The sequence below is a fragment of the Colletotrichum paranaense genome (genome assembly GCF_030867605.1).
Source record: "Colletotrichum paranaense strain IMI 384185 chromosome Unknown Scaffold_12.1, whole genome shotgun sequence".
In the NCBI taxonomy this organism is placed as follows: domain Eukaryota; kingdom Fungi; phylum Ascomycota; class Sordariomycetes; order Glomerellales; family Glomerellaceae; genus Colletotrichum; species Colletotrichum paranaense.
Genome location: NW_026848970.1, coordinates 76,309 through 98,869, shown reverse-complemented (window position 1 = coordinate 98,869; position 22,561 = coordinate 76,309). Strand labels below are relative to the sequence as shown.

At 54.0% G+C, this 22,561-nt stretch overlaps 9 protein-coding genes across 9 annotated transcripts; 3 read left to right on the top strand and 6 right to left on the bottom strand.

Moving 5' to 3' along the window:
* Window positions 1–1,855: 1,855 nt before the first annotated feature.
* Window positions 1,856–3,528, top strand: CPAR01_12953 (pre-mRNA splicing factor; the record flags this gene model as incomplete). The annotated part of the gene is made up of 5 exons (XM_060497207.1): window positions 1,856–1,907; window positions 1,969–2,097; window positions 2,251–2,423; window positions 2,819–3,052; window positions 3,109–3,528. The coding sequence occupies 5 exons, from the start codon at window positions 1,856–1,858 to the stop codon at window positions 3,526–3,528; spliced, it is 1,008 nt and encodes a 335-aa protein (XP_060343600.1).
* An 876-nt stretch (window positions 3,529–4,404) lies between these two features.
* On the bottom strand, window positions 4,405–5,182 carry CPAR01_12952 (peroxisomal biogenesis factor 11; the record flags this gene model as incomplete). Its single annotated transcript, XM_060497206.1, has 2 exons — window positions 4,405–4,567; window positions 4,641–5,182. 2 exons carry the CDS (start codon window positions 5,180–5,182, stop codon window positions 4,405–4,407), a joined length of 705 nt encoding a protein of 234 aa, XP_060343599.1.
* Window positions 5,183–6,459: 1,277 nt separating this feature from the next.
* On the bottom strand, window positions 6,460–6,870 carry CPAR01_12951 (uncharacterized protein; the record flags this gene model as incomplete). The annotated part of the gene is made up of 1 exon (XM_060497205.1): window positions 6,460–6,870. One exon carries the CDS (start codon window positions 6,868–6,870, stop codon window positions 6,460–6,462), a length of 411 nt encoding a protein of 136 aa, XP_060343598.1.
* Window positions 6,871–7,369: 499 nt separating this feature from the next.
* Window positions 7,370–8,518, top strand: CPAR01_12950 (fructose-1,6-bisphosphatase; the record flags this gene model as incomplete). Its single annotated transcript, XM_060497204.1, has 3 exons — window positions 7,370–7,494; window positions 7,549–8,330; window positions 8,388–8,518. 3 exons carry the CDS (start codon window positions 7,370–7,372, stop codon window positions 8,516–8,518), a joined length of 1,038 nt encoding a protein of 345 aa, XP_060343597.1.
* Window positions 8,519–8,906: 388 nt separating this feature from the next.
* Window positions 8,907–10,299, bottom strand: CPAR01_12949 (uncharacterized protein; the record flags this gene model as incomplete). The annotated part of the gene is made up of 4 exons (XM_060497203.1): window positions 8,907–9,201; window positions 9,306–9,642; window positions 9,704–10,151; window positions 10,204–10,299. 4 exons carry the CDS (start codon window positions 10,297–10,299, stop codon window positions 8,907–8,909), a joined length of 1,176 nt encoding a protein of 391 aa, XP_060343596.1.
* A 239-nt stretch (window positions 10,300–10,538) lies between these two features.
* Window positions 10,539–11,731, top strand: CPAR01_12948 (homoserine dehydrogenase; the record flags this gene model as incomplete). The annotated part of the gene is made up of 2 exons (XM_060497202.1): window positions 10,539–10,575; window positions 10,671–11,731. The coding sequence occupies 2 exons, from the start codon at window positions 10,539–10,541 to the stop codon at window positions 11,729–11,731; spliced, it is 1,098 nt and encodes a 365-aa protein (XP_060343595.1).
* Window positions 11,732–11,860: 129 nt separating this feature from the next.
* Window positions 11,861–12,698, bottom strand: CPAR01_12947 (complex I intermediate-associated protein 30; the record flags this gene model as incomplete). The annotated part of the gene is made up of 3 exons (XM_060497201.1): window positions 11,861–12,044; window positions 12,102–12,545; window positions 12,655–12,698. The coding sequence occupies 3 exons, from the start codon at window positions 12,696–12,698 to the stop codon at window positions 11,861–11,863; spliced, it is 672 nt and encodes a 223-aa protein (XP_060343594.1).
* Window positions 12,699–15,519: 2,821 nt separating this feature from the next.
* On the bottom strand, window positions 15,520–15,720 carry CPAR01_12946 (uncharacterized protein; the record flags this gene model as incomplete). Its single annotated transcript, XM_060497200.1, has 1 exon — window positions 15,520–15,720. The coding sequence occupies one exon, from the start codon at window positions 15,718–15,720 to the stop codon at window positions 15,520–15,522; it is 201 nt and encodes a 66-aa protein (XP_060343593.1).
* A 2,595-nt stretch (window positions 15,721–18,315) lies between these two features.
* On the bottom strand, window positions 18,316–19,261 carry CPAR01_12945 (uncharacterized protein; the record flags this gene model as incomplete). Its single annotated transcript, XM_060497199.1, has 3 exons — window positions 18,316–18,429; window positions 18,490–19,007; window positions 19,069–19,261. 3 exons carry the CDS (start codon window positions 19,259–19,261, stop codon window positions 18,316–18,318), a joined length of 825 nt encoding a protein of 274 aa, XP_060343592.1.
* Between the last annotated feature and the right edge of the window lie 3,300 nt (window positions 19,262–22,561).

Sequence of the window (22,561 nt, the reverse complement as noted above, 5' to 3'; positions counted from 1 at the left end):
AAAGCGCCACAGTGACCGTTGGAGCTAGCCACAGGTGACGGCCTTCAAAATGAAGAGTGTCAAATTCAACGTGCATGAGCTAGCCCGAAATTGGAACGCCTTTTCTTTTAGCCGTGATCAATGACCAGTATGAATACCTTTAGTGAGGTACCTGTGCGCATAGAGCGACTTCCCCTGGATTTGTCGCAAAGCTGAGTCGAGATGAGGTCTAGACTTTGCAACACAACAAGAACGAAAGTTGGCTGCCCTCTTAGCCACAAGATTTCTGGTGAGATAGACTCGTGGAGCCGAATGGAAGCTTGATCGGATGAAAGCGAACCCTCGGACATGATGTTCCCCTTTCGCAGACCCTGGTCTGGCGAGGTATCCGTACCTGAGCCGGGTTAGAGCGATGTAACTGATCTGGCTGAACGGCAAGGTTCCTTCCTCGAGGTGAGATGTCCAACAAGCCAGAGGCTTTTGGTTCATCTTCCCGGGGTTTTCAGGCCATCGCTGTTGTAATGAATGAGTGAATCAATGAAGATGGACTCTTAGGGTAATGATACCTTCAGGACTTGGGCACAAGAGCTCTTAGGTAGACGGGATTGGCTGAGTATTTTGAGTGATGAAGAAAGCAAGGTGTTGGCTGTTCTGCGACTCAAAGAAAGAACCCGAGCTCGTGTACCTTCAAAAAGTACCTTTGGAGTGAGGTGAGGTTCCCTACCTACCTCAGGTTCCCACCATCGTCAGGTACGAGCCAGGATCACTATGGTCGAGGAGACTGAATCAAACGCGATCATTGGCTGATGCTACGTCTAGTGCGCCGGGGGGGGGGGGGCAGGCGCTCTCCTCATTGCTCAAAGGTCCCTTGGGACCAGAAGCAGAAGGCCGCAGCTGTGCTCTGGGGCGCGGCTGGCGGCCCATCACGCCCAGATTCAGTCTTCTCCTCCTCGCCTCCCCTCCAGGCCCATGTCTGATTCTCTTTTTCGCTCCACCCTCCTTCCTTTCGAACTCACAGCTCCTAGCCTCCTGCTGTTTCCCCTGCTCCTTCTTTTTTTTTTTTTTCCATTCAAGAGGAAAAGGAAGAAATAAGGCTCCTTCTCATCCTCTTCTTCCTAAGTTCCTGCCTACCGAATCGCAAGGAACATAGGTTTATCAGGTATCCACTGTTTGTACCGCGGTACCTCCCGTCGCAGAGGTAAGGAACTTTACCGCCTGCCCAAGGGTACCTACCTTACCTTACTGTGTAGCTACCTGAGGTACGGATGCCAACCTACCTAAGCAATATCAAATACCTTCCATTTGCCTAACCACCACACCTACCTACCTACCTCACCTTGTCCCATTCTCCTCAAACCACCACAACCACAACCATTCCAGAACCCCTCCTCTTCCTCCTCTTCCGAATCCTGCGCCCTTGACCTCTCACACAGTCAGATTCCATCTCTGCTCCGACCAATCGCATCGCGACTCGACCGACCGGGTCAGCGTCGAAATCCCCGTCCTCATAATATCCCCGCCCACCAACCGTCCCCCGTCGATTCAATTCCCCTCTCGTAGACGTCGAGCGACGACTAGACCGGGCATCTCGTCTTCCTGAATCGTCAGTATACCTCAATCTTTGCGCCTTGGTCAAAGCCGGCCTGTGTCGTTGAAGCCTCGTCCTCCCCGGCCCAGTCGCCCCATTCTCTGCCTTCGCAGCTATTCCGTTAGGACTGCTCTGGAAACCCTTTGGACATCTCTCCCTGCCCGGTCTGCGGACCATCGCCTTCGCGAATTCTCCTCCATCCAGACCGGAATCTTGGGCCAACCTTTGTTTCTATCCAACGACCGACCCTGACTGTTTATCCAAGGACGCATCATATTCAACGCCACAATGACCGAGGTATCCTCCACCAGGCTGTACCTGGGAAATCTCCCTCGCAATGGTAAGCTCAACCTTGCGCATCATCCGGCGCGTTCTTATCGCAACCCGGCTAACCTTCGTAGCCACCAAGGCTGATGTCGAGGCCCATTTCGCGACCCATGGCACCGGCGAAATTACCGAAATAAAGCTCATGAACGGATTCGGCTTCATCGAGTACAAGGATGCCATGGATGCTCGCGATGTTGTTCCTGGTAGGTGATCCCAGCTCTAATTACGATTGCGCCTATATGCATTACTCTGTTGCTAACTTCTTCCTTGCCTAGCCTTCCGTATGTCCTACTGCGCCGTCCCACCGCGTAACGATATCCCTTCATTTCTGGTGCGCTAACCATAGCGTTGAAAAGATGGATCCGACTTCATGGGCGAACGCTTGACCGTACAATTTGCCCGTGGAACCCGTCACAGGGAGGGCGGCAGTGCCGGTGGCTTTGGCAACAATGAGCGCGCTCCTCCCAGGCCTCGCCGCACTCCCCACCGAATGCAGATCACGGGACTTCCCACCGATACCAGTTGGCAGGTCTGTTGTTCTCTCCCCATTCTCTAAGCTGGATTCCTGGATTCCCTTCTCTTCTTGCGCCTATGGCGCGCCTGGACCTTCATCGTACCCTTCGAGGTGGACTGTGGACTTTTCGGCATGCTGTATAGCCTCAGCTCCAAGCCATTGGCGGCCTGTCAGTCGACTAGTCCGGACCGTGCTGCGCTCCTGAACCTTGCTTTCCCAAGTCCATGGCCGTTTCTTTGAACCGGCGCGGGCCTGCCAAAGCAGCGACGGAACCCCAATGCCGGACGACACCACTCCTGGCTTCAATCCCCTTGGCTTGCTGCCGACTGGTCTATGAATCCTGGATTACCAGCCCTCTTCGGCCCATCATACCGATCCTGGACACCAACTTACATGGATTCTGGATATAGGACCTCAAAGACTTTGCTCGTCAGTCAAGCCTTGACGTTGTCTACTCGGAAACGCCCCGCGACGGCAACGGGCGCGGGTATGTTGACCTTAGCCCAACACCTGCAATTTTGCGTTTGCTGACCAAGACTCGATCCAGCTTCGTTGAATTCGAGACTGCGGCGGACTTGAGAACCGCTGTCGAGAAGCTTGATGGCCGGGAATTCAAGGGAAGCCGCGTCACCTGCGTAGCAGACGTAAGCAAGAGCAGATGACCGATGATGAGAGAATTTTTGTACTCACGTTTTACCAGACTCAACCGGACATGCCGCCTCGTGGCGACATGCGCAGCGCTCGGTCTCGTTCCCCCGGCGGCGGCCGTCGACCCTACCCGCCTCCAGTCGACGACTACGACCGACGTGGTCCCCCGAGAGGCTACAGCCCACGCAGAGATGGTTATCGTGAGGGATACCGTGAGCGTAGTCCCCGCCGCGAGTACTACGACGAGCGTGCTCGTTACCGATCTCCTCCGCGTCGCCCCATGGACGATTACCCCCCTCCACGAGGCCGCTACGACGACCCTTACCGACGGGACTACCCCCCGCCGCCCGACCCTTATGTCAACGGCAGAGGGCCGTATGATCGCCCCCCTAGAGACTTCCCTCCCAGGGAAGCAGGTTACCCGCGTGATGGGTACCCTCGCGAGTATGAACGTGGTGGCCGTTACTGGTAACTCACTCCTGCTCATAAACTTGCCTCATAGGGGCTGTCCTTGACTCTGAATAGATGCTGGAAGCACCTCCACACTAGTGGCTCCAGCCACAATGGTAAATATCAATGGCAACAAGCGGTGTTCCGTGAGAATGAAATAGGATGAGGTGGTTGAGCAGCGTTAGGCTTACGCCTGCCTCTACGGTGTTCGTCGAGCAGACGTTCGAGGCATGTTTCAAATTGCGATTTTTGTCAAAGCATCATCAACAACACAGCTGCGGATGCAACGATACTGGGTCCGTTGAGTTCAGGAGGGAAAAAATGTCGAGTGCCTGATGTATATTGTACGATTACATGCATGGATATCCACCAACAATGAAATGGCGTATTCGCTTTATGAGCACAATTTTGGTCTTTGGGGGCCGGCTTTCGAGTCAATCGAACAATGACATGTGTCATGGCTCAGACCGGTTTTCTTCCAAATGAGTTGTAGCGACTGAGGGCGATTGAAACCACTTGCCATCAGCAAGAGCAAGAGATATCTCCGTTCGTAAATATCTTGAATATTCGATGTTGGTGAAAGAGGATTACTTGGTATCCAAGCCGACTATATTGTCCGCATCGACAGCAGGGAGTAGCTGGCAGTCTGTCTACCTTGTCCCGCCCATCATAGCACCATGCCTTCAGCTCAGGCTAGGTGCATACCGAACGCCCAAAAGATTTCAAAAGCATTGCCTCAGTCAAGCTCAACCCCTAACGTTCCTCCTCTTCAATTTAGTAGACAAGTACAATACCAATCGCTCCAACGACGCATCTCGTTATCCGACATACAACACAATTCATCACAAGCATACATATACAACGTACTATCTTTCCTTTGTTCCGTGCGGCAACGCGATTATGCCGTCTTCTTCCACTGGGTATACACGCCAATCAAACTGCTTACGGTGCCAGCAAGGCCGACGATGCCGTCGTCGAAGTTGGCCCACGCGAGGGCAGAGGTGGGGACAGTCAAGTCGCAGAGGTCGGAGATGAGCTGCAGACGGCCGGCGGCGCGCTCACTGTTGTTTGTTTTGTCAGCTTGGTGTTGCCAGAACTTTGGAAAAAGCATTTGAGGGACTATGCGGAACGTACATTGCTATTCTCTTGGCCTCGACGACACCCTCGCCCTCCTTCTTATCGACCTTGGCCTCACGCTGCTGGAGGCGGTAGAGGGTGTAGGTCTGGGCGACGACGCTGAAGAGGATGCCAATGGCCCAGAAGCGGTAGGCCTCCTTTTGCAGCCTCTTTGCGCCCTCCCACTTTCTGATGCCGGCGGCGTCGAGGACGGTGGCGGCGTCAAAGGTCAGGTAGCCGGCGTAGCCCAGCTGGCGGCCGACAGCGGCGTAGCGGAGGACGGGATCCATCGTCTTTGCGTCGGAGGCGACGGCAGCGGCCTTGAAGTGCTCGACATTTTTGCCGATGCGCATGATCTTGCGGGTCAGGCCGAACTGCTTCTTGATGGCGTCCCAGGGGGCGATCTCGGCCTTGGAGCCATTGGTGCGGAAGAGGTACCAGGCGTAGAAGCGGGCAAAGTACTGGAGGGTGCGGAGGATCTTGTCGCGGCCGACGGTGGTGGCTACGAACTTGTTGTAGTGCGATACGGACGGGTGGTAGATGAGGGCGTCGGCGACCATTTTGGCGGTTCTTGATGGGATTGCAAATCACCGGATGGGATGGATGCGATGGTGGAGTTAGATGATGATGTTTTGCTGGATTATGGAGATGGCCCTTTTTGGATGGGGAAGCAGCACGAGATGGATGAGTGGGCTGGTCTTCACGCGGAGGTTGTAGCATTCAAATATGGTATCGAAAGCAAATAGGGAGTCTTATCGGGGGTGGTGCGGTTTAGAGAGAGAAAGAGAGAGCAGAGCATTGGGCAAGCCGACCGGCTCAAAGACGAGCTGCCACATGCCGAGGTCCGCCAGCGAACCCGAGACATCGCCAGAGCTGGGGCTTAGGGTGCTGGCTGGGAGCCTGGGGACCCGGGGGGCCAGACAGACGGAAGGACGCGCACCTGGGCAGCCATAACGCCAACAGCAGCAGCAGCCGGGTGCGGAGAAGGCTCTCACGTGCCTAGAGACTTTCTTCGACTCGGTCAGCTTAGCTAAGGAGGTGGGGGGGTTCGCTGGGGAAATTGAGTGACCCGTGACAATTGACGGCAGTACGTTTTACCCAAGGCCTAAGGGGCCAGTCATCGGCAACTTATATCCTAATTACCAAGTGCATACGGAATAATTCCCTTTGCGGCTAAGGTCCTGCGTAGGGAGGTAGCATCTACGCCAAGAATATTCTCCAGTTATGCCTGGCAATGAGGCGTTAAAGCGTTTCGCTTCTGATTTGAATCTTTACCGTTTTTCCAGTCATGAGCAACCAACTGCTCTCTATGAGGTAAGGTACGGATATTGGATCTTCCCTCTCCACAACCAGTATGGAGAGGCTGAATTCTCATGACTACACAATGACTAGTTTTTCCTCCTATGGTAATTGTAAGCAGTGGGTTCGCGGAAACCCCCTTGTCATTCACTATCCATCCCACTTCTCGTGTCTTTCTATTTCCATCCGGCACCTACTGGAGAATCGACCCCCGTCCGTCCCGTGGAGCAACAAGAAGCACACTGGTCCGGACAAAGTCAACACCTTTTTCTCACCACAGACTGGGAAAGAACATGAAAAATACAACATCTCAACATCCCAACATCCTTATTCAGAGAGGAGAATATTATCGGGGTAATACGCCGAAACAGCAATTATTACATATCCGTCAGATCCAACGGCTTGGAAGCCGAAAGAAAAAGGTGCTAGGGTTCAGACTCCAGAACACTTTCATCCCATCGCCCGCATGATGTCACCTCGTCCATCGGTCATGTCTTATCCGCCGTGCTTCTCTGCCGCTCCTCTATCTGCTCATCTCCTATCCCCGAAAGAGTTGCCTCTGGCTCTGGAGCCCCTCCCCCTCGACGCGAGTTATTAGTGTTGTTAAGCTGCGTTGCCCACACAAAGGTGCGGCGTGGCCCCCCCGCCCCCGCCAAAGGCAAGGTTCTCTGTTCCAACCCAGCCGCCCTCTCAGAGTCTGCTTTCCCAAAGCCACCCGTAGACTGCCGCAGCCATCGTGTGTGCTCGCTGCACACCGCGCCGAGGGTTTCCGAGAAATCCTCGAGGGACGCCTTGCGTCCTCTCCTTGTTGCGCCCGCGTCCCCATGTCTCGGGTTCCCCTCGGCCGGAGGTGCCTGCGGTTGACTCCACTTTGTCGTGGTGACTCGGGATCGAGCGCGATAATAGGACGTGTGGCCCTGTGATAGCCGTATGCCGAACTGAGGGGCATTTTCCCATGGCTGGGCCATGGACCATGCTTTTGCCCATCGAGAGCCAGAAGAGGACCCCTTGGTACGGAAGTACACACACGAGAGCTTCCGGCAACGCTGATGATTGAAGTCTCAGGTAATTACCTAGTAATAGTCCATGCCCCAAGACCCGGGGACTACAAACAAGGTCCATTCCCCTTCCAATTCCTCCTTCGTGATCGCATCTCTTGACTATTTCTCTCTCTCTCTCTGCTCTCTCTCCCTCCCTTCCTCCTGCAACATTTCCCTTCATCTACTTATCCTCTACTATCCTTCGGTTTACATCCCGAACCATTGTGTCAGTGCGCAACACTCTTTGTTAGAGCTCCCGTGAACCCCGCCATCGCAAGTGTCAACCCCTCGTCCTCCATTGGAATTATTCCGTAAGTTTTCTCTCTCTGTTCACAAGCTGTCCAGACCATTCCTCCTCTACCATTGATAGCTAAGACTCGGTACCTGTAGACCAAATTCTAGCCCATCATGTCAGCCTACACAACGAACGCCGGTGAACAAGAGACCGAGAAGATCAACACCAACATTATCACCTTGACCCGTTTCCTGACGGAAGAGCAAACCAAGCACAAGGAAGCCACCGGAGATTTCACGTAGGTCTCATACGCGCTTCCAAGCCCCCGTGATAGCTCCTAACGATAGTCCAGTCTTCTGTGTCACGCTCTGCAATTCTCCTTCAAGTCCATCGCATACTACATCCGCCGAGCTACCCTGGTCAACCTGACGGGTCTGGCCGGTTCCTCCAACATCACGGGCGACGACCAAAAGAAGCTCGACGTCATCTCCAATGACCTCTTCATCGAAGCCATGAGGTCCTCTGGCCGCTGCGCCTTGCTCGTATCGGAAGAGGAGGAGGAGATCATCTTCTTCAAGGACGCCACCGGCGCCCGCTATGCCGTCGCCTGCGACCCCATCGACGGCTCCTCCAACCTCGACGCCGGTGTCTCCGTCGGCACCATCTTTGGCATCCACAAGCTGCCCGAGGGCTCCACCGGCACAAAGGAGGACATCCTCAAGCCCGGCTCCGAGCTGCTGGCCGCCGGCTTCACCATGTACGGCGCCTCGACGCAGCTCGTCCTCACCATGAAGGGCGGCACCGTTAACGGCTTCACCCTCGACAACGGCGTCGGCGAGTTCATCCTCACCCACCCGGACATGCGCCTGCCCCAGTCCCGCGCCATCTACTCCGTCAACGAGGGTAACTCGCTCTACTGGGAGGACAGCACCAACAACTACTTCAACTCGTTGAAGACGCCGCAGGAGAACGGCAAGCCCTACAGCGCGCGTTACATTGGTTCCATGGTCGCCGACGCCTACCGTACGTTGCTGTACGGAGGTGTCTTTGCCTACCCGGCGGATAAAAAGAGCCCCAAGGGCAAGCTTCGTATCCTGTACGAGTGCGCGCCCATGGCCTTGGTATTTGAGAATGGTTAGTTGCAGCCTGTTAGACCGATTGAATCACAGCATGCTAACAACATCATCACAGCCGGTGGCCAAGCGGTAGACAGCCAAATGAGGAGAATGCTGGACGTCGTTCCCGAGGGTATTCACGACAGGGCTGGAATCTTCATGGGCAGCTTCGACGAGGTTGAGAAGGTCAAGAAGTTCCACCAGTAAAGTACATTGCTGGGGAAGAACGACTGGTGTCCTCGTGCTACATACCATCTTACACCAAAATGTGGGAGAACACGGCGCATTTCGTGATTTACTGAAACCCGGCGGGTGGTTTATTCTTCTTTAATGTGGCGCTTCGGGACAAATGCAATGAACATGAGGATGGCTGGCTACGTGCCAAGAAGGGATTGGATTGAGGATTCCCTGTTGCGAGCTCAAGGATAATTGTCTGGCCGTAGATCGTAACCTTGCGTTGGCCAGGAATAGGATATGCATTGAATTGATTGCACGTTTGAGTCATCTACAGAGTGAAGCTCGCTGACCATTGAGTATATCCCAAATCATGATAGATGCATTGAAGATTATGATGCCCACAGCAGTACCTGCGCACTTAGAAGATCTTGGGGAACAACTTGGGTGTGTTCTTCTTCCACTCCTGGTAGTCCTTGCGGTCACCGTAGCGCTTGTCGTATTTCTTCTCGCTCATGGGCACTCCCGACACCTTGAGGAGAAGGAAGCTGACAAAGGCCGGGCTCACATAGGACATGGCCATCGCAGTAAGTGGCCCGGTGACACCAGACGACAAGCCGAGGGCCAATTGAATGGGTTGTGTCACAAGTACTCCAGCCGACGCAGTCGCGATACCTGTCCAGAGTGACATCTCACCAAAGTAGTTGGGGTATTGGCTACAGAGAGGGTCAGCTTGTGTCTTGTTCTCGCAGCGTCAAAGGGTAGCGTCGCATGCGGTCTTGCAGCACGCGCACCGCTCAGGTGTAATCGCCAGACATACCTAACACTCCACAGACCCTTGGTCATGAACTCCTCGTCGTGGGCCTTTGCGCGCTTCTCGCGCAGCCACTTGCTCTTCTGCCTGTCTGCCGTGATCTCGAATGCGAAGCCAGCGACGTAGACGAACAGGCCAATGGCGTCCGTGATCTTGAAAGCGGGAAGGGAGGCGAAGGCGGCGGCTGGTACGGAGTTCAAAGCGATGACGGGCATGAGACAGAGGGAAACCCAGGTTGCTTGGGCGAACCAGGCGCCAGCAAACTTCGCCGGGGACTTTTTGATCTCGTCGAATCTAGAGTCTTTACCTTCTTCCAATATGCGCTGAAAGAGGTATGATCCGACTGCGGTTCACAATCAGTCAGTTTTTGGCCATCACGCGCGGCTAGAGGAGTGGCATATTACGTCTGACAGCCCAGAACGCGACGGCACCGCTGATGACGACTTGTCTCCAGTTGAGGGCTCCAACGCCACCGGGCTTGGTGAACGCTTCGAGCAGACCAGGGAGCGGTGCTGAACTGGCAACGGCCGAGGAGTATTTGGCACGGAGAGAGGGCAGGTATAAGCTCAGAGCAGTGACGGACAAGTAGGTCAGCGACCCGGAGAAGTCGTAGAAACGTTCATTTTGGGCGACGATTGACGGTACAGCAAAGGCTGCCTGGATCGCATATGCTGCTGAGACGGCGGGGATCAGAGTCCGCAGCAGAGGGTTCTTGAAGTTGGTGAGGTGCAGAAGAGATTGTAGTAGGGACATGATGGGCGATGCTGTTGCGAGGAAACCGCCTGTCTCCCACCACGGTGCAAGATCGGGGACAAGCAACCCTTTATGAGCTACAGAATCGAATTGAGCTTGCTGTAGAGTCAGCCCTATGGCTTTGTATGAAGTCCACTCGGCCGAAGCTCACCCCTGGTGAGACTGGAGTGAATGACGACACGACCTGGCCAAGGAGGGCCCAAGCTCCCTGGACTTCGGTCTTCAGAAAGGTGCGGAATGCCGACATGCCCGTCTGCCGGATGCGGTCGCTCGGTGAGTAGTTCGGTGTTGTCCTCGGTGAGTGGAACACCGACCCCGCACTCACCGACAGATTATCGGGGTCTGAATGACTTTTACCCCACTAAGAGCTGCCCCGCGGTCGGAGGGGCTTCGAAAATGAGTCTATTTCCCAACGTACACTTGCATAACATACTCTTCTGCCAGTACATCTGAGTCAATCGACGAAAGTCAATCAAGCAAGTAACAATGGCCTCCTCCAAGCAAGTTTTCATCGCCATCATCGGTAAGAATTGCTCACCTCTCAAAACAACCTCAAGGCTTTTCTTCCTCCTACTGCACGTGTTAGCAAACTTGGGTTGACCAACCGGGGTGTTACAGGTGCTGGTGGTGTCGGAAAGTGCTTCCTGTCCCAGCTCGAGGCCTTGGCCACTCGCAGACCCTCCCCGAAGCTCAACTTGATCTACATCTCGACTAGCAAGAAGGCCCTGTACGATGCGAAGTACACCCCTACCCCTTTTGCCGGCGCCATCGAGGAACTGTCTCGCGCTTCGCAAGCCCCTCCCCCTCTCCCTCAGCTCGCCGACTACCTTGCCGCCGCCCCGGCCAAGGTTGTCTTAGTCGACAACACCAGCTCCCAGGATGTCGCCGACGCATACCCCGTCTTCCTCGGCAAGGGAATCAGCATCGTGACCCCGAACAAGAAGGCCTTCTCTGGCTCTTATAAGCTGTGGCAGGATATCTTCAACGCGGCCTCGACCTCCGGCGCCAAGGTCTACCACGAATCTTCCGTCGGCGCGGGTCTGCCCGTCATCTCGACCCTCAAGGACCTCGTCGACACGGGTGACCGCGTCACCAAGATTGAGGGTGTCTTCAGCGGCACCATGTCTTTTCTCTTCAACTCTTTCGCTCCGACATCGGGCGCCGGCGGCAAGTGGTCTGCCGAGGTGGCCAAGGCCAAGGAGCTGGGCTACACGGAGCCCGACCCGAGAGACGACCTCAACGGCCTCGACGTCGCCCGCAAGCTCACCATTCTCGCCAGACTGGCAGGACTCCCCGTCGAATCGCCCACCTCGTTCCCCGTCCAGAGCTTGATTCCTAAGGAGCTCGAGTCGTGCTCGAGTGGAGACGAGTTCCTTCAGAAACTGCCAGAGTTTGACAGTCAAATGGAGGAGACCAAGGCTGCTGCGGAAAAGCAGGGCAAGGTCGTTCGCTTTGTTGGCAGCATCGATGTTGCCAGCAAGCAGGTCAAGGTTGGCCTAGAGCAGTTCGACGCATCTCACCCCATCGCCGCCCTCAAGGGTAGCGACAACATCATCAGCTTCTACACGGAACGTTACGGCAGCAACCCTCTCATCGTCCAGGGTGCAGGTGCCGGTGGCGATGTCACGGCCATGGGTGTTACTGCTGACTTGATCAAGGTATTGGGCCAGATTGCTTAAAGCTCTATGTAGCCTTATGGAATGAAATTCACTTGCCTACCCTGACGCCATGGAATATCTTGGGATGTCAAATAACAATAGTGATTTCCTACCCGCCTTGCCATACAGCTTTGCAGTCGCCTTAGCATCTTAAACTCGTTTATCTCCCCATCCGCAAAGCCAACTCAACCATGATGATGACTTAGCCGGTGCAGGTGCAGCGACATATTCCTTTTGGAACGAGACATCGGAGCCCGATGACTCGCGACGGTTGCTGAAAGCCGCCAGGTAGCCAACGGTGAAGCTGAAATCACCTGACTGGGTGCCAAAGAAGCTGCGATGGTGTTAATAACAGCCGAGGGATTGTTTCGCAAACAGGCTTGCGTCCTACCTTCGCATCATGAAGCTGATTCTCTTAATGTTGGCAATGTCCAGTGGCTTGGCATCAGGCTTGTCCCTGCCTCTGTAGGTTGCCTTGAACTGCTCCCACGGGATCTTCACTTCGCCCTCCTCGGGAACAAAGTCATACTCCCAGCTGATGGTGCTCTGGTCGCGGCCATCCTCTCTCGGGGGAAGGATTTCATCCTTGATAGTGACTGTGTACTTCTTGGAATCGCTCTTCAAGACTCTGATAGCAAGCCCGTCGTACTGACTCAAGTCTAGGTCAAGTGTGCCGAGTGTCCTCTGCGACGCAAATCCTGCTCCTCCCAGAGCGGTGATGTCCAAGTTGCCGAAGAACTCAGCCTTCTCCGGTGACTCGCAGTGCAAATGGGACTGGCTCTTACCGCCACGTACTCTGTCATCTGAATCGGTCCACAGACTTGAGTCCCAGGGGCTGCACCTGATGGTCAACAATGCAATTTCACACGGGAATCAGAAAACGAGGCCGGATGGTCAGGCATGACCACGAGCAACGCTTGTGAAGCAAACTTGGACACACTGACTTGTCGCCACCGTAAAGGTAGAGCAATTTCCAATCGGGAGGCATGATGTGCGCTTTGGCGGGTTGGCAAAGCTGTGGCTATATCGGCAGTTGCACTGAGGCGCGGGTTCGGAACAGAACTGATGGCACGAAGATTCGAGCTGGTCAATTGGCAGAAAACGGGCCAAAAACCAGTGACGAAGTTCAACTATTGGCGTTAGAGACGGAATTGGCCCCAAAATAGGGCTGTGTCGTGACCGGTCGACGGTGGACAATAGTCGTTGAAGAGCGCGAAGGATCATGACGACCTCATCTGAGCGTTCGCGAGGCTGGTGAGCTCCCACATAAATCCTGGCCAATAGGATGGGTGGGCAGAGGCGTGCAGCATGGCCCCACCAGAATGGGTCCCGGTAGCTATTGTGGCTCAGCAATCTAGTTACCTAAGCTCCCACAGACGTCCTGAATTGTGGCTGTACAACGGCTGTGATGTTCATCCTCCCTCCTTCACATCACAGCGCATACCTTAGTTCAAATAAAGCACCAGTGCCTCCCTATTTACTTCTAATTGCTGCCTAGGGTCGATTGAATCCATATGGGTTCGGCTCCATAATTGGCAAAAGGACGTACATAGTCGTCCTTGGAGGTGGGAGTGGCATCTCGATCGCTGTGTCATTGTCTCAAATTACCCCGAAGCACTACGAAGCTGAGCCTATGCATTTGGAAAAAGGCGGTTTGTCAGAACGTTTGAATCAAGACTCAGACTGTGGAGATCATCACGGCCTGTTCCGCCAAGGAGCCGAGAAGGAAGGCCGAGAAACGCTAGGGCAAATGGTGTCAATCTTCGAGCCAGCCAATTGACAGGATTGCTCACCCGTTGGAGATGATTGAACGAGTTTTGCTTCACGGCTAAGAACGGTTTTACACGCTATGTCACGCGAGAAGGTTAACTTTAGAATGCAACTGAAACTTCACTACATAGACGGTGGTTTGCTGAAGTTGAAATGGTGCGGCTCAGCGCGAGCGACACCGAGGGGCGAGCTGGGCGAGGTCGCGAAGGCGAGCGCGAAACTCAAGTGTAAAATGCAACGACGAATGAGATCAATCTTAGGTTGAGCCACAAGGCCCTTAGTTTGTCTGCGTGTGTTGTGTCAATGTTCCAAAGGCAGCTTTAGCCTCAAGACGGCACGCCGGGCTCAAGCTCATATGTCTTTGAGAGCCTAGCGTGGGCTAAACTCGAAAATAGCTGAGGCTTAACTTAATGCTCGCCTCGACGGATTCGGATGAGCGACACCACTTTCTCATCGTCTTAATTTTCACGATTCATCGCCTCGGTGCGGGGCGTTACGATGTCTGTTTGGGATGATCCGGCTCACATTCGACTTGGTAGACACGACCAGGTAAGGCAACGTAAGGGGTATTCCTTGTTGCTGATGGATCTTGACATTGATGTTTGTGGGGAGAGTTGCACCTGAGTGGTGAGGTGTATGTTCATCACTAATCACTAACCATTTTCTTCTCTGTATTCTGCAGCTCCCCGACCACCCCTATTGTTGTAAGCAGATCCCAAGAGCTTGTCTTGATTGCGCCCTTGGAGAAGGCATGAAATGACCGTGGACGGATGTTGTTTTAGCGCAGTGACGGGATTATGGGGACGGGCGTTCGAGCTGACGGGGGCCGGTCTTGTGCCTCCGTCTTCTGCCGGATCGGCCCCGAGTGTGTAACCAGGAAGATGGCGGTTCTGAAGACTCGTGACTTAGTAAGACGGGGAGGCGGGCAAGGCCTTTTGACGGCCTAATATGGTTCATGGCTGAAGCCGACTGAGACGGGATGACGACGGTTCCAGATCTCCCCGATGAGTTTTGAGACGAAGTAAAGGGACAAAATCGGGTTGAATATTGGAGTAGGCTGGAGGTCTAGAACGTGCCTATTCAGTCGCATGATTTATCCACTAGTCAACAGTTCATCAAGTATACAACAAACACACTCCAAGTATTTGTCTACTCTTTTCAAGGAACCTTGATCCAAGACTTGGGACTTGGCTGCGCAGACGTGGTTGAATATGGTTGAGCATTGTATCGATGGAAGAAACTTTGGGGTAATGCCTTCTGTTGTTGAACGGCCCCTAACTCCGTCCGATCTTATTCCGGCCCCGGTCCCGATTCTGTTTCCACCTACGGAGTACAGAAGGAAAGCCTGCACATCCCACCGTTCTTCCATTTGTCGGATGATCCTTTGGGACCACTGGAGCCTAAAGGTAAGTACCGGAAAACGTTCAATCTGAGTTATGGATATTTCGGCAGCCATCATCATAGCGACGAATTGCAAGAGTCTACTCCGTAACTTCGGCACCTTTCAAAATCTCGCCGACATATGCAACCTGTCGTACCAGCCTAGGCCGTGCGCAGCGTCACGGTTCACAGTTACTAGTAATAGCGCTACCTGTTTTTGGTTCGAAGAGAGAGAGAGAGAGAGAGAGAGAGAGATAGGGCAGAGACATAAGATGAGGTGGTGGGAAAGTGTTTTGTTCCTCCAAAGGCCGCGACTCTATTTAAAGGACACGCGAAAGTGAGACCTCTAGCGGCATTATTATGCACATTTGCCGGCACTGCGTACCTTAGGTACATGGCATTATTACAGAACAACTCCTATCATGCTGATGGGTTGTACAACTCAGAAGAATATCTCGCGACTTCCAGACTAACGCGAGTACCATGGATTGTTGTCCGGTGAAAGTGAATTGTCCCCGCCCCATCTCGGCCCACAGATTAACTTCCCTATCCTGAGATGCTCGCACTTCGGATGGAATCCTTACTAAGAAGAGGAGGCTCTACTCTCGCACGACTTGACACGGCAGTGATGGCACGGGTTGGCAGAAAGCAGTCGGGGCTTAACTCCGGAAGACAAGCTCGCACACGGCACACGCCCCCCGGGATCTCTCTCTCCCGTCTCTTTCACGGCCACCCTCGAGCCTCTCTGTCTCCTTATCCCGCACTCCCCTCCCACTCGGCTGTCTTCCTCCTCCCTCCAAAAAGATGGCGTTCTGCCGCCCTCGGCGACTTTCCGGCGACTTCCCCCAGTTGAACAACATCCGTAGGCGTTCGGATACAAGACTGGTGGTAGAAACTAGCCCAAAAGTTGCTAAGCTTTTGGAGACTGGCCGTGGTAAAGTTTAGAAACGCCTCCCATAAGTTCCCCAATCTCTTGTAGTCAATCAGTGCCAAGGGGAGCATGGCCTCATCAACAACCTTTACCCCAGACTGACTGAACCGACCGACCGTTTGGGCTCCCCCGATTACACCCCACACCCCCTACTCCTCCTCTTCGACCGACGTTCCAGGGTTTCGCGGCAAAGCGCCTCCAATACGTGCAAGTCAGTTCCCCTTCTGCGTCTACGTTCGAATGCTGTGTCACCAAACCGAACTCGCGGCCGTCCCCCCTTGGCAAACCGGTAAGGATGAAAGTCGTTGGTGACACATCATGCGGTCGCCGGCAACTCTTGCACGCGCTATCAGTCAGTCTTGCTTCTCTCCCCTCCCCTCTTCTCCTAATGCTTGGTCCTTTTTCTGCGCTTGCGGGAGGGGGGGGGGGGGTGACAAGAGCAGTACGCAACCTGACAGCCGACTCGAATCCTCCCTGTGTCACCTTGGCCCAGAGCCCGAGTGATAACCCTGGGGCGGGTCGGCCTCTCTCTCTTTGTACGACAATGGCCATGCTTCCCTAATCGAGAAATAAACGCAGCTCGCAGCAGTAGGGAAGGGTGACAAGCGAAGCGGTTCAAATCCCGTACTTCCCTTGGGCCATCCGAATGCCATCCCCGGACCGTCCGCCCAACCATCATCGACCCATGAAGGCGTTGATCCCATGCCATGCCACACCTTGCCAATGCCCTGCAACAGCAGCCAAAGTTCCCTTTTGACATGATGTATTGAGACCTTCTCGACGCCCGGCTCTGCCCTGCCGCCGTGTACGAATTATCCGTATCGTCTTCGTAATATCCGTCCAGACACCCATTTCATGCTCTTGACACGCCGTATTCCCGCTCCATTTGTCATGTGTAAGAACTCTCCTCTCATGCTCCTCATAGAAGGGGGCAAGTAAAACGCGGCGGCAGGCTGTTCGGACTTTGCCGTGTAAGGCATGCTTCTGAAAGCGCCCTTCCACCCTCCCCTTCTTCCTATCCCGACCCAATGTACCCTATATGAGTTATCTACAGACAATCCTCAGAAAGTGCTATCTTTTGGGACTTTTGGCTGAAGGCCACGACTACCAAAGCCGTTCCACCGCCACGGCGTCCGGCCCCAAGACACGTAAAGGCATATGACGAAGATTCACAAGATCCGACCGGGCTACGGGCGAACATCCGCCCGTCGGGAATTTGTCCAAAGCACAGATTCCCTCTTATTCCGTGAAATCACGTGGGTATTCTATCAGGCTGCACTGGTTTCTACGTTGTTTGCTCGTGAATCTCCCTGATGTCTTCGTAATCTTGTTTCAGGTACTTTTGCGGAGCCTTGTTGTGCGTTATGTTGCGCGTTATGTTGAAGAAAATGGAGGGACGATAGGTATTCTCGCGTATATGCTTTCCGCCCCTCGTTCCCCCCATTCCGCTCCCTCCAGTTGTCTTGGTCTCTGATCCCTGTCGAGTACTCGCTTGCGGCAGAGGCTCATTCGTGGGTGGTACCGCAACATCGTTCATCTCTAGTGTACTGCTTTGCTTAGGATTGCTGGAATCCCGGTCTTTCCATTTATCGACAATCACCGTCTTCTTCAGAAGTGAGGTATCATGGAAACAATTCCTCCCACAGTTCGGTAAAAATCCTGAAGCATGGTGTCTAAGTTCCTGTCTACCTCTTCCCCCATGGACGTGTCTTAGTCTCTACGCATGCTACGAATAACCCAGCACCACCCTCATCCTCAACCGCAAAAGGTCTGCTCCTCAAAGTGCTTTGTCAGCTGCCTTGACCTTGGCCAAGACTTGTAGTTCGTATCTCGAGTCTCGAGCTTTGTCCCGAGTCCACACGAATACTAGGAGTTAAGAAACTTTAAGCTATTTTCTCCGCACCCGCCTCGGCGAGACTGATGTTTAACTCCGCCTTCCCTGCACCCTTCGTATAATCCTACGATACGTCTAGTCGTCCACGGCGGGCTAGAACTTGCTGTTTCTCGTTACCAGGCTGTCCCGTCCTATTGCTGCCGCCCTTTCGGCCCCCATACCAACGCCCATCTCGTCATCGGACACCTTTCCAAGCACGAACACCTCTCAACAGTCAAGGCGGATGCTCCACTCATGTGATTGATATCGTGTTACTTTTTTGAGGTTGCTCTCTATAGTAGTACAAAGAATGTTTGGGACAATCTCGTCTTTTAAATTTTGGACTGCCGTATCAAACCTCGTAACAAGACGACCCTCGATGTGATCAGTCTGCCCAAAGTGAAACGCCGTCGCCTATTCCCAGTCATATCTCCGTGAGGTCGAGCGCTTCGACCAATACATGCGATCCGTACGCCCCCGAACTCCTGGCCAAAGCCACGCTGAACATGTGCAAAAGGAAAAAAAGGGGGGTCGTGGATGAAAAAGAACCAAGTGGTGATGGAAACCCAAATTGTGGTCGCCAGAAATGCTACGCTCCGATAGACAGGGATGTTGCATATTCGTTTTTCCTCCTCCTTCGCGCTGCGCTCTCTATTGCTGGATCATGCCAGGAGATCCCGGCATGGAGAGTGGTGTTGTGGGATACTCGTAGCCGGCGTCGGAACAGTTGGCCGAGTGGTCAAACGAGTGTGAGAGCGGAGGAGTCTGCTCATCAACCCATCAGCATCATGTATCGCGGGAAGGCGGTTGTCGCATATAACTCACATGAGGGTTCGTGGGGTCGTAGGAGTTTTGCGCGTTCATGTCCATGCTGGGCATGTACGCGTAGTTCATGTAGGGAGAAAGACCGTCGTCGCTGTGGTACGATTCGCGCTTGATGGCGTCTTGGAAGTGGTTCATGGGCGGTAGCGTGACCGGTACCGTTGCGGCGAGATATGTGGGATACTCGGCGGCAGACATGGGGTACGGTTGTGTGGTGTATGCGGGTGCCATGATCATCTCTTCAGCCGGGGGGTAGGTTGAGTATGTGAGGAACGGAGGAGTGATGGATCTCCCGCGGTCATCCTCGTAGTGCTGTTGTGCGAAGAAGACCTCGTCGTCGTTGTTCATAGGAGGAGTGAATTGGCCCTGGTTCATGGTCTTTGTTGGTGGGGGCGTCTTTTGTGTCTTGCCCGCCGCTTTGCTTTTGGTGCTCTTGGTTGCCGCGGGCTTCTCGGTGGGGGATGTGCCTTCCTGACCAGCGCGTCTCTCGAGGTCCTCAAGGCGTCTCTTGAGCTTCTTGCCTGTAAGTCGGTGTTAGTATTTGCGTGCTTGTATCGTTGGGTGGCTATGACTTTGACGTACGGTAGTTGCGCTGGGCAATGCGGTTCTGGATCCTCCTGCGCTCAGCGAGGTCGGAGATCTTGGTCCAGTCTTCATCAGGGTTGGCGGAGCTGCTGAAGGCGCTGCTGGTTCCGTGTCCAGAGTATGCTCTGGGAGCGGGGGCTGTTGCCGGGTAGGCGTATTGGTGATGTTGGGACATGGTGAACATTGACATTGTGAGCGGGCTGTGGTGTTGTCGCGCTTCTTGGTGTAAGAGGATTATGGGGGGGATGTTGGTTCAAGATGTAGAAGAGGAAGCTTGGTGATAGTTGACAAGTCGCAACTTATATCAAGTCTAGATTGTTGGAAGTCTGGATGATGAGGCAAGATGTGGCAGAGGAAGGGGAGAGCAAGCTATTAAATAAAAAGTAGCCCAAAGGCTTCACAGGAGCTCAGCCCGAACCGCCCAGCAAGCCGGGAGCAATGACATGGCTGGCAGCAACGACAGGGCTGGCGGCGTGAGTGCGAAGGACCACCAAGTACAAGCAGGGGTGCCTCGCAGGGCGTGGAGTTGTAACTATGTAGATAGGTTCCACATAGCCTGGCGACCCTACACTAGTACAAGGTATCGCAGCAAGAGAGACGTGCAAGCAGATGAAGGGTATTCGTACAGGTACCGTGCCTTACGCCAGAAGACGAGGAGGGGATGGGAGGGGAGGCAGGGGGAGGGCGTGCGGCTGTGTGGAAGGGGGGTGTGATGTGGTGTGGGTGAAGTGAGGAAGCCTACGAATTACCCATCTCAGGTAAGGTAGGATACCACGATGCCTAGGGATGGAGATGGGGGCGCATGGGAAGGAATAAGGAGGGGGGGAGGGGCAAGAGAGCGAGGAAGAAACAGACCTAGACACAGAGACAGAGAGGCAAAGGTATAGAAAGAGAGAGAGAGAGTAGAGGGTTGAGGATACGGGTGTGTTAATAGTAAAGTGAAAGGGGTGGGGGGGGGGTGAAGGGACCATAGGGCAGAGATAGAGCGAGAGAGAGAGAGAGAGAGAGTGTGTGTGTGTGTGAAAGAGAGAGAGAGAACGGCAACAGTCCGCAGACACAAGAGACAAGTGGGTGGTCGAGAAGGTGCCTGATGACCTTTTGGTTTAAACGGAGCAAGCCAAGAGCAACGCCTCGTTCCCCTCTCCGTTTACAGATACTGGGCGCCTCAGTTTCAACGGGAGCTCTTTACGACGGGACGGCTTGGGAGAGAGGTGAGTGTATGCGGTAGGCTGTAGGCTGGCACCAGCACACCAGCACAGGAGAGATGGGCGCACCGGTAAGGGATCAGCTGGGCTGGGCCGCAGCAAGGAGATTTGACGGAGCTGGAAGAGGCCAAACACACACAGATTGACGGCCAGGCTGCAGTCCGGTAGGCGATGAAAGGCGGCAGCACACACACATGCACACTGGACGGATGCTGCGCTGCACTGCATCTAGGCCGGTGGAGGACAAGGTTGGACTCGGAGAGTGTCCAGGCTGGGCGGGGGGAAAGCATGAAGGAGACAGAGAGAGAGACTGAAAAGAGGAGATGAAGATGGCAATACTCGGTAATGGATGGAGTAGTCTGTTGCTGTGTTGCAGGGGTCGGGTCCGACAGTGGTGTTGTGTTTGAGTGTCATTTTCAGTCATTCTCATTCTCAAAGACATGGAAGAGTGGAAGAGTATCCGTCCGTCAGGTAAGTTGAACAGAGACGGCGGTGGAGGTACGTACCTTGCATCTCCATCTCGCACTTCCTTTGATGGCTCCACCCGACCGGGTCGAGAGAAGCTGTGAGTGCACCGCGGCTGTCGTTCAAGGGTTCGCGATAAGTTTTGAGTCTCCACGTCGAGGGGAGACACAGACTCACACCAAAGACTATGTATCTTTTGGAGTACGTATCATTGCTCATTGGGGACAAGGGAAGGGTGGCACTGGCTCTGACGCTGGTGGCCCGGTACGGAGAACCTACGGATACGCTACGTACTGTGTAGGCACCATACCTACCTTGCTACCTACGAGGGCCCAGGGGGTGGAGAGTCCTACGACCAGGGGAGGAAAGCAACGCCCATCAACCGCAACTTCCTCACGACTCCATCCAGACTACCTACTGTGTATCCGTACTCCGTACAATGGAATACTCAGCGCGGGGGCAGGGGCACTCGCCTTTGGTAGGTATCCGTAGGTGGCTGGACCTCCAAGGAAGGCGCTGCTCCTCGGGGTTTAAACTGCGGCTGCGGCAGCGGCAGCGGCAGCGCCAACCCGACGGCACCACCAAGCCCCGGGGACTCTTACTTTACGGATACCTTCCTTCCCTTACGAATGCCTCGAATCATCCGACCTTACCTACCTTACTTACCTAAGGCAAAGCAACATTGGTACTTGTCCACTCCTGCTCGCTAGATAATCCAAATCATCCACCTCAAATACCAATGACTGCATCACTTGTACGACGAACGCAAAAGGGTTTGGTGTCCATCAATCCCTACGACATCATCTCCATTTCGACGAGGGGACCTAGACAATCGCTGGCGCCTAGCCACTCCTCATCATATGGCATCCTCGGAAACACCCCCGGATGTACTCTATCAAGTTCAGAATTAGAAAACCCCTTCGGGAAGCCAATTTTGTCTACCAATCTTGGGAGAGGCATTTGGGTATTGTTAGAACCCGACAGCACCACCATGATATATCGAGATGCTCAATAATAATAGTAGATGGGCCATTCAACATCGTCCGTGGGACCAAGTCGACTTGGAGGGCTAATACCTTGGTTGGTGGCAGCACGCGGCACAGCAGAAGCATTCTCATTGGCTCTACGGTTACTAGCCTGGGCTAATTTTGCCCACTTGCATTCGTCTCCTTCTATCAATACCTGCGAAATGCTACCTCGAGATGCCATCGCGAATCAAGCGCGTCAAGTCAAAGGCAGTCTGGGTTTACCCATCTTATTTTGGTATCCATTGTGCATCAATCAATCCATCCTTCATCTTGAAGCTCCAGGCTGGCCAGACTTCGGGTTCATGGATGACGATGGACCAGGTGACAACTGTCGGACTTCCCGCGTCAATCGGGTCGCCAACAAATCGAATGAGCAATTCGCTCGGTTCACATTGGATGACATAGCGTCAAGGTTTCGCTCCTTTGAGCCAGCTGTCTTGCTTTGTAAGTTGCTCTCGATATATCTCATATGCAGGAAGTTAGGAATAACCTCGTGGACGCCTTGCTCTGCTTCAATGCTTCGACAATAGTCCTAGATTTCTAGGTAGCCAGCCCTTGAGGAAACCAACCTACCATCGAGGACTCACAGCGCCCCACCCACGAAGAACGTACTCACGTACGGAGTACACCCGTACCTACAGTCCTGTACTGGTACCAAGGATCGCATCCCCTGCCAACTTCTGGTGTTACACAAGAAAGGACAGGGCAGGGAGTTCGTACGGATATTGGCGCAGACAGGCTTTATCCCATCCGTATGTGCTACGGACACGGATACAGAGCGACAATAAACAC